This window comes from Simochromis diagramma, unplaced genomic scaffold (assembly GCF_900408965.1).
Source record: "Simochromis diagramma unplaced genomic scaffold, fSimDia1.1 OVJJ01000344.1, whole genome shotgun sequence".
Classification (NCBI taxonomy): domain Eukaryota; kingdom Metazoa; phylum Chordata; class Actinopteri; order Cichliformes; family Cichlidae; genus Simochromis; species Simochromis diagramma.
Window position 1 is genome coordinate 3,742,707 of NW_024387375.1, and position 16,350 is coordinate 3,759,056.

Consider the following 16,350-nt stretch of genomic DNA (forward strand, 5'->3'; position numbering starts at 1 on the left):
CGTTTTTCTAACAGATCATGTGACCCTGCATTTACTCTGTTCCTCATCGATGCACTTTTGCACAGTGTTTATGAATTTATTTTACAGAGCTGCACACTTACCTTGCGCTCACATGAACAAACCACTGCATGCAGTACACACACACAGATAGATACACATAAAGTAGGTCACCTTGATGTGTGAGGCTGTGCTCAGCTGGTATATTTGTGTGGGTTTGTGTGTATTTGTGTTTTAGTGTTTATGTACCCTTGTGGATTGTGTTTTTGTCCTTTTACATTCCCCTCTGTGTCCTCCTGCCCCCCGAGAGAGTTGAGTCATTAGAATAGCTGGAAGTCACTTAGCCCAAACTATAATTTAATTACAGGACCTGAAGTCAGATGCACTTACACTCAGGAGCATCCACAGATAATGATATCATACAGTGAGTAAGAACATGAGGAGTGTAAATAAATGAGCCTGAGCTGACATCATGCATCTCTGTGCATATTTGGACAAAGGGCATAAGACCAAAAAGCTATCAACAATGATAACAAAGCACAACACAGGAGGTGCGATTTCTTTTTCTTGGAAAAACAAAAGTAAATGAACATTCATAATATTCTTTATCACAATATTCTCTGAAAGAAAATACATCATGTAGTAGCTCTCTGTAACACAGCTTCCTTTTACAGATAAGGGTAATTTATTTCTATAAACTTCAGAACCTTTGCCACACTTTTTTTCATCTTACTTTACGAGTACTTTTCAAATCTAAGGACATGGGATCATATACAAACAGCCATGTAAGCACTTACAGTAAACTGGCCTTACTCTGTTTCGAGAGAGCATCCACCCCACATGATTCCCTTATTATTTTAGCCCTGGCATTTAGTTTCCTGACTCCATTAAGCAAAAAAAAAAAAAAAGGCGCGGGTGGGGGGTTTGAAAACAAAGCAATGAAAACCAATCTGCTGAAAATGGCTCGCACAGCCTGTGTAGATGGATTTCAAATGGCATTATTCAGTAAGTGATGGCTCCACCATTACACATAAACAAAAATCTGAATTGTCCAAAAATAAAAATAAAAAAAATACATGAATAAGACCCTCTACTTTTTATCATTTGCATTAAATTCTGTCAAAGGGCTTGTTCAGACAGGGGTGATTATTGGAATGACTCGTCAAATGAGTCGAGCCATGACACAAATAAAAATGCACCCTGATGAATCGAACCGGTCCTACACGGATATAGAACCGGTTGTAGTAGTATGCTGCGTTTGGCTCAACCCTCCAGTGACTGCCGTGAAAGTAACCACTGATGACGACAGCGCGTAAATCAGCAGCTGGAAACGAGAGGCACTCTGGCTGCGCCGTTTGAACGGTGGACACAGGTGCCTCCCGACACAACCTCACCAGCTCCACATCCAAGAGACTGGAAAGCGTCTGCACACGTTCTCAGTTGGATGGTGATTTTTTTTTTTTTTTTTTTTTTTTAAACATGAGCCGAATGCTGTGCTGTTCTCGCGTCGTTCCAGCCTGGTGAACTTTACAAGCTAATGAGTCAAATTTGAACACTTAAAAGTGCCAAAAGAGGCAGAACAATGAATTCACTGGAGATGTCTACGACGTATCAGAGCTCCCCAGCGCCTAACCAAAGCTACCTTCCAACTGCCACCTACGACACGCCAGACCCCTCCGGGATGGAGAGGCAAATCCGCCTGCTGCTTTTCGGTTTGTGCGTAACCATCGCCGCTGTAACGTTAGTTGGAGGTGTGTATTCGCTGCTGTCTGTCCTCCGGATGAGGAAAAAAACCTCCCTGTGTGTCATTGTGGCTTCCATGTCGGTGGACGACCTGCTCAGTTTGGTCCCACTGGCTTTATTCATGCTCCTTCAGTGGGAAGCAAATGGAGGTGAAGGGTCGGGCAGCCTGTGCACTTTATCTGGACTTCTGTACGTGTTCCAAGGTGTTTCGAGCAATATGAAGGCTTGCCTTATAGCAGCCTACACTTTTTATGTCACCAAGAGATTCGGAGTGCTTCAGTCTGTGCGCCGGCCACTGAGAGTAATGTGGGCTATTGCCGGTGTGTGGGCGGTCAGCCTGGCCGTCAGTGTCCTACCTTTATGCGGATGGGGAAGCTTTACGCCGGCCTCTCTCGGGTGTTTCCCAGAGAGCGACAGTTTTTACATTTTGCTGCTCTTCTCTTTATATTTTCTGTGTTTTTGCGGCTTGTTATTTTTCTTTATCCCCCTCACTTACCAGCTGCTGTGCTCCAGGGAGCCCCAAAGGACTTTATTGTACCCCAGCTATCTAGAAATGGCAAGAGGACTGAGCGGGACCACTCCTCTCTGTGATCTGCAGTCCTTTTCCCGGGACAGCCTGAATAAAAGTTTCGGGGCATACAACGAACTGAGTCCAAGTTCGTGCGGGACAGAGATCAGGGAGAAAGAGGACAGCAGTTTGTCCCCAGTGTCTGCCAGTGATCAAAGGACAGCTACTGTCGGGGATTCGCCTGTGGTGTTTGCACAAAAGCGCTTCTCCATGATCCTGGCGGTTGTCAGAGTTGTTTTATGGATGCCAATGATGGTAAGAAGCCTCATAAAAGAAAATGTCCCAGTAAATGGTGCCAAAAACAACACCATAATAACTTTTTAGCAAATGGGCTGCCAACCCATTGCTCTACTTGGCTTGGAGCCTTTTAGTTGTATTACCTTGTAATGAAATCATTTATTATTCATTTAGTTGGAATGCTATTCAGCGCTCGGTCTGTAGAAAATCTATGAAACTCCAACCGAAATCTAACACGAAACCGCCTCATAATTATAGAACAACCTCTGGACAACAAAATAAAACCTCGATATCTTACTTTAAAGTAAAATCACTTTAACCCAAGGTCTCTGTTTGGCTTTATATAGCTACACAGATTGTTTTGGTGATTTATTGCCGTAATCGGTGAGGTGAGCAGACCACTGAAAATTATCGTAAAGAGTTATATTGTATGTTTCTGGCCAAGGGTGACGTCAGCAGCCACCATCCGAGCAAATCCACGAAAGTGCTTAACAGCCAATTAGAGACTACCAGGGTCTCTGTGTGGCACGCGGCTGAACAGTATCCCCTAATCAGATCACTGTTCTTGGTGGCGCATATGCTGTAAGCTGTAAGCTGTAAGGGTTAATAATGTGGAGGAGAAATAAAGTGGAGTCGTTTAATAGAAGTGTTTTCTTCTCTTTTTACTTTCTCTGTCACTAAAAATGAATGAAATTCCTTATCTTGTTAAAGACTCCATCAGAAGTCTTTAACATCAGTTTGCTTTGTGAAATACATCCATGCTTTGCAACACCAAGTTCCTCTGTTACAAGAGTTGTTCTTGTTCAAAAAAGAAAAAGAAAAAAGAAAGCAAAAGAATAAAGTGTAGGTGATAAATGCTGTGCAGCAGTGATGGACAAAGAGAATTGGCATTCCAAACTTGCAACCCTCTTAAATGAATAAAAACAAATGATGATTAATACGAAAATGTCAAGATATCACCGGTCAGAAATACAGTAATTTCTGTTTTGTTTCTGTGGATTAGAATATTTTCATTGGTGTTGGTTTTGTTTTATTGTAGCTGTATTATTTGTAGCCATCTTTAAAATTGAGCACACTCAGGTGCAATGCTAAAGTGCCGCTGGCCCACTGGAATACGGAACATAGGAAAATTAAAATCAAGAAAGCCCAGTATGTGTGAAAGGTCTATGCAATTTATTTTCATTCATGTGTCTCCCTCCCACAACTTCCTCATGCATATTAAGTCAGAGACTCCTCAATGACTTAATTTCTCTCCTTTTTTCCCCCCTCACAGACTTTGGTACTGGTGCGCCACGCAATCAGTGCACGCAGCTCCTCCCTGGAGACTTTGAGCTTCTTTCTCACTCTGCTGGCGCCTGCGGTCACTCCGTTATTCATGCTTTCTGAGCGCTGGATCCACATGCCATGTGGCTGCTTCATTAACTGCAAACGGGAACCAACACCAGAACCCTCAGGTAGATGATGGCACAGCACAAATTAACTAACTGTGCACAACCAAATGTCTTTTTGCACAGTAAAAGCCAAAACAACTGTTCCCATGTGGTACAAGGGGAAACAGTGATGATTTTGCAGGGTGAAGAAAATAAAATTTTCTCACTTTTCTTTCTCACAGTGATGAAAAGAAGATTTAAGTTCAACCTTTCCTTCCAACAAGGCTACGGAGTGTACAAGTTGTCACATGCCACCATGTCACATAACAGTCCTCCCATTGAGAAGCCTGCTTATCACAGCCTTTTTAACTGTGACTTCCCTAATGCCCGTCATGATGCGCTTCAAAGTGGTGCGCTCTCTAGGCTGGGGCCCAATTTTGATTTCAGCACCACGTGCCCAGTGGACAGCTCCTCTCATGCAGATCTTCTATTGGAAGCAGTGGCTGGTGGCGGGGAGGCACTGGCTGATTGTGCTCCACTTCCCCATGAGAACCATGGGAATGATGAGAAATTCTGCTGTGTCCCGTCATTGGCTTCTCATCACCGGGAACAGGATCATAGTCTCACTGACACGTCATCAGTGTTTGAGGGGCCTGAGAGGAGGCTTTCACATGAGGAGTGTCGGAAAATCGAGCTGACAGACTGGGAGTGGTGCAGGAGTAAATCCGAGAGAACGCCCAGACAGGTACACCAGCATTCAGTGTAACCAGTTTATTTGTTGGCTCTTGAACCATTAAATGAATCATTTGTGTCTGTCACTTTGTGGTTTATGGCTGGCATTAGGCAGTTTTTCCACACACTGCAACTCTATTGCTTTCATAAATTAATCAAAGAAACCTAGGCTTTACCATGCAACGTGCAGTAACATAGTGTAGTGGTGATCATTTAAGAGTAATTAGTGTTTCGCGACCGTAAAACAGACACATTTTATAATCTCCCTTTGTACATTTACATTTTGTTTGAAAGGAAATTAAAAATTTTTATTGTGGTCCACTTGTATAGAGACACAGGATGATAGACGATGGAATAGGGTGCAATATTTACACAGACAGTCTTTAAGGAAGTGTTTGATGAGAAAGGCTTACATATTGTTGGTTTGGATTTTTTTTTTTCCACATCTAAAAATATGCCTCTTTATAATCAGGCTGACAGCCTTGGAACTGTGCGTGAGATTTAGATAAAATGCTTAAAATCCTCTCTTCTCTCCTCTCCTCTCCTCACATATTCTTATCTGTTCTGAGCTTTTATCACTTATAGAGCAATTGATCAAATTACCGCACACCATTTTAGTAGCCAATGCCAGCCTGTCTTTCAAAACCAAATATACATCCACAAACTTAAAATTTATTATGTCTAGTGAATTTCTTTCACTAGAAATAAGTTGAAGTTGGAGGAATGTGCAGCTTTAAAATGCTTACAGTTTAAAGATCAGCATCAGTGAGATTCGTTGGATGTTAGCTCCTTCATGTGTGTTTATGAATAAGTTGTGCAGGTTAAATATTTGAGTGAAAGTTGAATTTAAAAAACAAACAAACAAAAAAACAAACTTATTTCCAATTCATTCTGTAGTTCAAGTTTAATCAAACACACACATTGATTCAGTATATACTGGTGTTTCTATACCGGGACTCAAAGTTATCATTTATTCAGGTACTCAATATTTTACTCTATCCACTAGCAAAGTCAAAGACCACTAAAGCTTGAGACAGTTTGCTAGAGACCACTATCCACTAATCCATTTTAATCCATTTCTTTCTTTGTTGTTGACATCCTGTGTTCTTATAATACCAGAAGCTTAATTCTCTTTGTGTTTCGCTAGAGCCAACTGAATTGTTAAACAAGGACAAAGCAGTAAAGGCCTAATGATTAATGTATCCTGGCATTGGAGATAAACGACACAGATGAGAGAGCAGCCTCACTTGTGAAACAGAGCAGCCACAGGCATTAACGTTGAAACCAAACTGTGACTATTAGAACAATAACACTATTAGATTTGATATAGGCTCATTCAGTAGACTGTGGATATAAACAGACATGGAAACATACAGGCATGTACACACATGAACACACGCTGTAGCTGTCTCTCCTTCTTTTTCTTTCTCTGCTCTACTTATAAGTTTGAAATGTTTCACTCTGAAAATCACCAGAGGGTGAAAAATCCATGGAGCATGCATCTACAGCTTGGTTTTGGCACTCACTTTGCATCATGTATAAGTCTAAGATGCTCACTGCTGGCGTGTGTGTTTGTGTGTGTATGTGTGTGTGCGTTTCCCTGCCCTACTTCTCAGTATACTAGTCTATATATATGTCTCTCTAGGCCTTAATCATTGATTGGGGTCTTTAAATGTGGAATCACGATTACAGTGCAGTTTACAAACAAACATAAAAACACTGCCAAACAACAAAGAAAAATGAAGCCTTTTTTTCTGTATCCACCAACCATTATGTTCCTCAAGCACATTTACAAAAGACATAAAGAAACACACACACAACGTGTTATTACTGTATAAATACAGAAAGCCAAACAACAGATGAAAGACAAGCCAAAATACTTTGTGATTTATAGTTCTTCCAAGCTGTGTTTTGTTCCGTGTTAGCAGACTAGATGTCATTACCCATCGTCTTTTCTCCTTACTGTCAGCCCATCTGGCCTTCGGGAGCCAGGGAAAGAGGTGGAATTAGAGCTTAAACACATCTTTACCCTCTCTGTGACATATCTGTTAGCAAGCACAGAGTCAGGGTCCACTTACAAGCCCTTTTCCCCAAGAGGAAATGGAGAACTAATGTGCATTAAGGTATGGAGGACTGAAACCAATTTACTCTAAAGAAAAAGATTGTCCAATGCAATGAAATATAGAGACTTAAAAAAATACTGACTTTGAATAAGATTGAAGTTGATACAATTTAAATAATAGATTACTGTACGTGTGTATGCTGACACTTCAATTAATGACACTTCAATTAATTAAAGGTGTGAAATAAGCAAATGAGTCATGCTGACAACCTGATGCTTTGCTGTCCTAATGTGTTTATCCTTATTTAGTGTATTTGAATACCAAGATTTTAATACCAACTAACCTTAAACACAAAGAACTACACAAGCGTATTAATTACTATTAATTAGTAATTGAGAATAACTTACTTACTGTTTACTTACTTGTTATTTAACTGTTCAGTTCATTACATTACACAAAATATCTTATTTAAACAATATATAACCTATTAACAGCAAGCCTTGGTATTCATCTAAAAGGGGAATGAAATATAGTGACACATCAAAAAATATCTCAGTATTAGTTAACTTCAGTACAGTATTTGTGCTCTTCAGTTGTCACCTGCTGTAAATTAAAAAGGAAAAAAATGAACTGGATCTAACTTGTTACAGTAAAAGTTATTTACTGTTCCTTAGAAACAAATATTAGCTTTATGCCGATTTTTGGATCACAACATGTGCCTGGACATGATAGCATCCATGTACAGTGCTTAACAAATTTATTAGCTTTATTAGCCTTAAAAACAAGAAAACAGAAGCATCTTTCAGAAGCTTGTTTTTATACAAAACAATAACTGACTTCATTGGACGTAATTCATGTTCATTCAATTCATTTTTAAGAAAGTTGGGAATTAAGCAAGTACAACATTCCACCCCTAATATTTTTTTCTGTTTAGGAGTGCAAGTAAGTAACTTTAGTTTTTCATACTAAATAAAGTAATATTAATGTGTTTTACTATAATTTTCTCCCTTGGTGCATTTAAATAATATCTATATTTTGATTCAGTTTTATGCGCACTCACTACGCAAGTGATTGCACCATAACTCTGTTAGCAAATTTTTTAAAAAAGTTATCATCACTGCAAAGGTCAGCACCACATTTAATGGTGATCCAGTAGTTTTGTTGCCATTTCCTTAATCACTGGGGTCAACATCAATTTGGCATAAAAAATCAGAACAGACTTACTGTCAGCAAATAAGGAAACAGTTCAAAAGATGTTAGAATACACTGACTGGGCGCTATACAAGTACAGGCCTTATTAGTATTCATTTTAAAATATCATCACATCTGCATTGGCAGAATTTGAAATTAGCTCCCTTAGTCCCTTAGCCCCCCTTTCCATTGCACCCTACACCCACTAGAAAAGCATGGTTATATGCACGGAAATATCTGACAACATTCACACCCCACTTGTGCAGGTGTAAGCCTTCTGTGTAGTCCCACCACTTCTTATTTTTTATGCAGACTTTTTTTAACCTTATATAACTCATTCGATCTGCAAATAGCTTCAGCTGAACAAAGTCCTCTAGCACAAGTTAGATTTTCGTTGGACAGACCAAAAGAGGTGCAAAATGGTTATTGTGGATTTTTTTTAAAGGCATTTTAAAAATAAAAGAAAAAATTACCTTGGAAAAGGAAAAGCCAGGTGATCCTTTGGGGAGCATGTTAAAATAGTATTTTATATGTAAGATGAAGAAAGGCATGTGAAAATATCCAGAAAGAAATCCATCCGTGTGCTTCCCACATGATGTGTTCTGAACGTTATTTGATCTACGTGACAATGTGTTTTCAGCTCAGCTTTGCAGTCTTTGTCTCTCCCTCTATGTCTCTCTCCATTCACAATGAGGCAAACATAATGACAGGGAACCAGGCAGATTTGGGGGAGATTGCCAAGAGACTGGCATCTGCTTTGTTTCTGTTGTGCATCATAGTCACAATCAGATTATTATATTTAACTAAATAATTTAGAAGCTTAATTAGACCTGCCACAGGTCTCCCTACTTCTGTGCCACATGATGCTTCTATTTCCCTCTGCCATCAGTATGCACAGTCTCAAACATATTTTCACAGAGGCTCACTTTGATCTACTCTCTGGCATCATAATCTCTACAAAAGCAGTGTAAATGTGTGACTGAAAAACATGAAATATGATTGAAAAAATGAAAATTAAACTAAAAATGTAGACTCATAATTAAAAGCAAGCTGATAAGCCGTTGGAGAAAATTTGCCTGATACTGTGCACTGAAACTTTGCTATTCGAATCTAATAACGGCCAAAAAATATGTCAGTCATTATTTGTGTTTGTGTGTTTTTTCACTGAAAGGTCTGTTGGCCTCTACATGCATGAAGTCTTGACATCTCATTTTAACAGCCGAGTGCTGTTGTTAGGGCTCTACATGCAAGCCTCATTAATTCTTGGATAGAAATGACTGGTCAGCACATTCATCTTACTGCACTTGACATCAGGCACATAATGTAACTTCAGTTACTTTAAACAACAGGAATGAGATGGAAAATGAGTTGTAGTCACAGTGAAGTATTAGTTGCTTTGGATTTATTGTCAAGAATGAGCGGCCAAGGCGGAATTTAATAGCAGTTTGATTTTCAAATAAAGACGATGTGCTAAATTCTGACTGAATTTTTGTTCTTTTCTGTGTTTTTCCTGTGCAGCGATCATCAGGTGGTCTATCAATTCCCCTGTGCGCCTTTCAGGGAACTGTATCTTTACAAGCACCTACAGGGAAGACGCTGTCTCTCTCCACCTACGAGGTCAGCAGTGATGGTCGAAAGATCTCCCCGAACAATGCCAAAAAGGTAATGTCATCTCAGTACTCTATTTGTTTAAACTCACATTGGAAGACAGAATTTATTTCCTCCGTAGTATGGCATTGTGGGAAATGCTCTTTGCATTCGTACTGAGAATAAATACAAATATGAATCGCTTGCCTACTCCTTTGTTATGCTGTGATCAGCGATCACTATAATTTACTTAAATGTGTTTGTTTGTGTTTAAACTAAAAGAAAGGGGTAAATTATGATTTAGTTCGCTTTAAAAAATGTTGTTAGGTACATTTTTAAGCTTTGAAATCATTTTCCTGTCTGTAAGTAAATCTAGTCTGAAATTAAGCTAAGAGCTACCTGGCTCTGGCATCATATTTAAGATTTATGCAAGGTAAATATTGTTTGTGAGATCAATTTTACTCTCTTATATAGCCATCAAGAGCGGCATAGTTTTAGCCATTTCTCTCACCATCAAAAACATTCTAGATTATTTATCCTGTCATGTGCTCCTGATTGCAACACAACTCACTTCTAGAATTAGCCCTATAAGACCTTGAAGCAGTGAAATGTGGAAAAGGAAATTCCTAGTTATCAATAAATATGAAATATGTCCATATGCGCTATGTAACAAATAAAAAGAGACCATTTATTTTCATAAAATGACTAGCTTAAAAAAGTAGATTTAAAATTTCTTCAGGGAGTTCCACTGGGAAAAGATTAATGGAATAGAGTTTTAGAAATCAATTATAACATTGTGAGATATTTTTGTACGACATCAAGTACACTGTGGTCCAAAACAAAACATGAAATCTCTCTTCCCCTCAGGTGGAAGTTTATCGTTCGAAGTCAGTTGGCCATGAGCCCAGTGCAGACGAAACAGCATCCAGAGGCCAGGGTGGAGATGTGAACGCCAGCTGTGTAGGAATGGGGATGGAGATTGGAATGGAGATGGGAATTGGGGCTGGGGTTGGGGACACTAATGTCAAGATCCATCTTGAAGTTTTGGAAATTTGTGACAATGAAGAGGCAATGGACAGCGTCTCTATCATATCTAACATCAGTCAGTCCTCCACCCATGCCCGCTCGCCATCACTTCGTTACTCCCGAAGGGAGAACCGCTTTGTCTCCTGTGACCTGGGTGAGACTGCTTCTTACTCCCTGCTCATCCCCAGCAGTGGCACCACAGAAGCAGAGACCATAAATATCACTATACCTGACACTGTGGAGGCTCATCGGCAGAACAGCCGACGCCAGACACAGGAGAGCTCGGGGTATCATGAGGAGATACAGCTGCTCAATGAGGCCTATAGAAAGCAAGCTGGGGAGAGGGAAGAGTGACATACATACAGAATAATAATAGGGTGGCTCTCTGGTGGAGGTTGAAAAAGCACCTCAGACAGTAAAGGCTGTGAGACAAATTTCTTAATCATTCCACATTTACTTCTTTCTGATCACCGCTCTAACAGAGTTGACAGGTGACCCAAATAGAGGCTTAGCTGAAGACTGTAATAGTCTGTTTGCCTACTCTTGTACTTCCTCTTTAGCTAATATCAGGAGAGCACATTTACTGCCTATATGTAGAGTACACAGAGATATATTAGACTGTAAAATGATATATATTGTAAATCGAGTGGAATACAGACCTATGTCAAATAGACAGTAGAAGAGAATCAGTATTTTAGTAGTGTATCTGTATTCTTGCTTTCACCATATGCCAGTTTGTTATCACAGAAGAAGCAGGTAGAAGAAAAAAATCAGAGATGTAAAGGAGGAAAAAAGGACCAAGGTGTGATCACGTGTCTGACATGAAACAGCTCCAGTAGACTACGTCACTGGTGACTCAGCTGTGAGGCGAGGGGTCACCTGACCTATGTGTCTGACTCATCTGAGCATGTGTTGTGCATTTTAGTATCTGTGCCCATAGAGATGAGGGTATATGTTTGAGAGCATTGATCTGTGATGTCAGTTAACAAAAATCTTCACATGCTTACCGTGAAAAAAAAATTGTGTTTATTCTGCATATATTTCTTCGAATTGTGTTTCATTTTCACCCAGCTGCAATGTCTAAAATGTCTATCTGATATCTAATTTGGGCCTGGGAGGGTAGGGTGGATCCACCATCACTGTTTAGGATGTAAAACAAGAAGAAGTGAAGCAAACATTTTTTTTTTGTTACTTCTTCAGAACAGTTTTCTGCCTTGCACATGTTTAGTGCAATTTAAATGAGTGACTGTGCATATTTCACCACAGCAGGCAGCATATGAATGTACATTCCAAAACCACTTCGGGGGATCATCTGTCTGCCCGCTCGGTTTGCTTCCCATCCAATCGGTGAGCCACAGGGACCTCTTACTTTCTATCTAATACATGCATATATTCAGGACTGGAGTAAAATTTTCATAGATGGGACTGTGTAAATCAGTATTGTTTGACAGGGGTTAAGAATGTCTTTCTGAATCATATAAATCTTCATTCTCTCAGATGACATCATTATTTATATGCACATATACATGTACTTGTGTGTAGAAAAAACAGTGAAACTGGTATTGAAGACTAATTTTAAAGTATATATGTATTTATGTTTGTTTTATGGTGATGTCTTCTATATGTTAACTGTTTGGTTTTTTGAACTTCAACACAGCCTTGGCACAGCGAGGACTTCATTTGCAAGCTTTTGAATTGTTCTTTAGGGAGTCCCAGCCATCAGCCTCAATGTCTCCCATCCTCCTGAAGACCGTTTTCATTAAAGATTCATACAAGAAAATTGCCTCCAACAGTACTGCGATGCATTCCTAGTTCAAGCGCTCCTAGGCAAAATGTGAGAGTAAATACTGTACAGGCATGTGAATTGTGATGAATGCAACACTGTATTTAATATCAACCATGTCATCTGTTAATGGTGCCAAAAGTTTTTAGCTGAGCAGTGCGCCATCTTTCCAGCTTAACAGCGTGGATGTGATTCCATTATGTGTTTGTTCTCATTGTTAAACTACAGCTCAGCTTCTGGTCCAGAATTTTCATAAATTCAGCAAGTAATTGTTATTTGTCTTGTTATTAAGAATTCTGAGTTGCACATCAGCTGCACCAGTATTTTCATGTTTATTCATTCATGTCAACCATCTGGAGCTATTTGGTAACACACCGTTTGGATTCAAATGGAATTATTTACCACAAATTAAAAGGCAAGTAAAGTGCAATAGTTAGCTACTTTGGAGAGTGACCTATATAATATGTAACATCATTGGTTGCTGTGGCCCTAGGGTTTGGAATGTGACTAATCCACAACAGCTGTATGATGTCTTTATTCTGCTCAGTGTTCAAGATGGCAGAAAAACAGCATCAAAAAAATATATTTCTTTTATAAGCTATTTCATAGGGAAAATTCTGAAATTGCTTAATTATATATTATCTGTGTACAGCTAACAGTTATTTTGAAACCAAATGACAAGAAAGTAGGAGAAATTTTAAAAGAGGCTTCATGAGGCTGCAAAAGCATAATGTAAAAAAACAAAACAAAACTGCAATATCAGAAACCTTGACCAGAAGCTATTCCTGATGTTTTCATCAGTTCTCTCTGATTCAAGGACTTTCACCTCCCACTCACAACCTCACTGTTTATGCTGAAACAATAAGGTGCAGGTAAGCCTGCATCAAAATGCAGCATCAGTGGCACTGTGTGAGACCTCTAGTACAATATGTGCACCTCTAAAGAGCACAGCACGATTTCTGAAAATGTAAAAATCCAGAAGGAGATAAAATCACTATATTAAAACCTGAGGCTTTTTATTGGAGGTTTTTGAAATTCATCTGGTCAGGGATTGCTTGTATGGATTACAGCTAGCCCCTAGGGTAACGAACATGGTGTATATATGAGCTGTACACCTGCAACAGTGCTGAAAGGTTCAGGGAATGGAGGCTTGGAGCATATGAAACAGTGCTTTCTTCTTTCATGTCATTTGCTTTCCACAATCCCTCTACTACTCAAAAGGCTTTACTCCCAGTATGTTTTTTAATACCTTCCCCAAGTTTAGCAGTATTTTTTCCTGTATCATTTTCTCTCTGACATCCCTTCATTTTGAATCCCCCATCTGTTCTCTTTAGAGTACCCAGCAGAGATACTGATAGTACTCACAGAGTTCAAAATAATGACAAAGATAAAAGAATTGGCAGCTGAAGCAAAAACATGAGTCACTCCCAACTTAAAGTTTACCCGATCACTGTGGAATTATTTTCTTTTTTAATGTCCAAAGACACAACTGAATATATTTCTGTCAAAGCTGAACAGGGAGCCTTTGTACAAGCAGGTCCAGTTAGTACTTGATGAAAATGAGATTCTCAAATACAAACTGAAAATAAGATTTTACACAAATTAGTCTTTCACACCAAACTGCTAATAAATCATTTCATCGTCACAAATCACTATTCTCTGCTCTGGGAAACTGTCTTCTTTCAAATGCATCTCCTTAATAACAAAATAGCTGATTGTGGAAGTACTGTGTAAGTATTCATTTCACTGATTATAAAAGGAAATCGTGTCTTTGATGGTTCTGATGATCACAGTGGGCGTGAAAAGAAAAATTTAATTTAAAAGTGGCAAAGCATGATATTTCCTGACAGGAACAGAAAGATTAAGGGTGGGATCTACCCTGTCACCTCCCATGAACATCCTGCACAAATCTTTCACACCACTCTTTCTACTCTCTCATCTGTGAAATGTGCTTCATGGCACAGATAGGGTGTCTATTGCTTTTAATTTGCAGGGCAAAGACACAGAGTAGAGAGAGGTAAACAATAAGGAAAAAGCACAGATTTTCCCCTTATGACATTGCTGCTAATTTGAAATAAGAGAATGCAGAGTATAATCCAATTAGATTTGGAGCATTCAGAAACAGAATCAGTGAACGGTGACGTATGGAAATGTGAAAACAGCGTTTGTAACCGCTACAAAAGTCAGATAAAGCCAAAGCAATCAGTGACTGAGGAGAAATGGTTACTTAATAAGAATGTATCACTACTACTACTAATTGTTAATGTTTTAGTTTTCATTTTAAATCTGACAAAAAATTATATTAAAAAACAGTGCTGAAGTGTAGCAGAGAGACCCTTTAAGGTGACAGTCAGCAGTCACGGTGAATCTTTTTCATTTGGCGGCAACCTTTAAGGCCCAGATAGCAGGTCATTCCCTAATGTTCCTTAAACTGCAGTGTACCAGTGTGAACCTGGTACAGCAATTACTTTGACAAGACAGACTGTTTTTGTCTGTGCACAGAGACCCCAGAAGATATTTAGCAATCTAAATAGTCAACAAAAGGTTATTTCAGGGCCGGAACCCTCCTATTAAACTGGTGTTTAATGCATAAACAGATTTAGCAAGACTCTAAACAAATATTTTCTACTTTGGATAATAGATAAAAGTAAGAGGGCATGAGCATCCTCTGTCAAATGACAGAAAAGTACGTGGACAAGTTCAGACTATCGAACTTTGCAACTTGCTCATCGTTAATGAGAAGGTTAATGTGCCAGGGCACTGAGTGAATTAAATTTATTTGCACTTGAACTAATTAAATAAACATCAAAATGGAAAAATGACATGTAAAGAAAACTCATGAAAACTTATGGAAGCATAATTTGTTTCCAGAAAGGCCACTCAGATCATCTGGGGGGGAAAAAAAATCAATCTTCTATCTTATACAGATGGATATATTATAAAGGATTCTTCAGATTTACCTCTGTATAAGAACATGTGCAGAGAAGCCAACAGCAAAGACTCTCTTTATAGATAATGGATATTAAATACCACAGAAGTGAAAGTAAAAATTAATTAGAAACTCTTCCTGAATTCTAAATCATGGAGGTGGGAATCTGAGAGTCTACAGTAATATATGTGAACTTGTATTAGTAGTGATGAATTCAGTCTAACTTCATTTCAGAGAAATTTTGGAAGTAAAAAAATTGGCATTCTGCACTTGCCCAATACATCTTCAAGTGTACATCTTCAAAAAAAGAAGCAGTTTTTTTTTTATGTATTTTAATTTGTCACATGACCCCAGAGGTTATGCTGAAAACACACTTTTAGTGTGTTTTTAAAATGTATTATGTCATTTTAAAATCTGGAAAAGAATAAAATTATACTTTTATGCTGTTTAAATGTTATTCAGTGAATAATTAACATAAATATTTTATGGATTCCCTGGGTGACATCCCGTTCATAATCTCTGGGGTTTAATAGCACACCCTTTGCAACTATAACAGCTTTAACTCTTTTCAAAAGGCTTTCAACAAAGTGTGTTTGGGAGTTTTTGACTATTCTTTCAGAAGCGCATTTATGAGGTCAGACGCTGATGTTGGATGAGAACAACGTATTGTATGTAAAAACGCATAGGGTTTAATAAATGCATTAAAATGGCACAATAACCTATCATAAAAACAAGAAAAAATGTCAAAAAAATGTTTACAACTAAAAATTATATTGTTATTTATTAGGTACATAGCAAACTGAACTCATGTTTTTATGCCCAAATTTGAGCTTCAGGAATTAATCAAGCATAACATTTAACTACAAAAGGGTTTGAATGCAAGAAAATAGCTGTAACTTGGCATCTTAATCAAAAAATAATATTAGCAATAGGCTACATATATATTTTGAGTGACAATTTGATTAACTATTGTAAAAGCACAAGTATAATTACCAATACTATTAATTTTGGGCAGCTCTGATATAACTCTTACATTCGGTGGTGGTCTAATAAACTTGTTAAGCACTGCTAGAAATTATACAAGTAACAGGACTGAATGCTTTAGTAATACAATAATTCAGAGG

At 38.5% G+C, this 16,350-nt stretch overlaps 1 protein-coding gene across 1 annotated transcript; it reads left to right on the top strand.

The window, feature by feature from the left end:
• The first annotated feature begins 1,252 nt into the window (after positions 1-1,252).
• LOC120720053 (probable G-protein coupled receptor 149) lies at positions 1,253-15,162 on the top strand. Its single transcript, XM_040009659.1, has 6 exons — positions 1,253-2,563; positions 3,819-3,999; positions 4,158-4,660; positions 9,420-9,563; positions 10,356-10,416; positions 10,492-15,162. The coding sequence occupies exons 1-6, from the start codon at positions 1,580-1,582 to the stop codon at positions 10,866-10,868; spliced, it is 2,250 nt and encodes a 749-aa protein (XP_039865593.1). The 5' UTR covers positions 1,253-1,579; the 3' UTR covers positions 10,869-15,162.
• The last annotated feature ends 1,188 nt before the right edge of the window (positions 15,163-16,350 follow it).

Excerpts from the sequence above, each read along its gene's own strand:
- LOC120720053 (XM_040009659.1), top strand. The coding sequence starts at position 1,580 with ATGAATTCACTGGAGATGTCTACGACGTATCAGAGCTCCCCAGCGCCT. Across the intron at positions 2,564-3,818 it reads TTTTATGGATGCCAATGATG|ACTTTGGTACTGGTGCGCCA; the intron begins GTAAGAAGCCTC and ends CCCCCCTCACAG. Across the intron at positions 9,564-10,355 it reads CCCCGAACAATGCCAAAAAG|GTGGAAGTTTATCGTTCGAA; the intron begins GTAATGTCATCT and ends TCTTCCCCTCAG.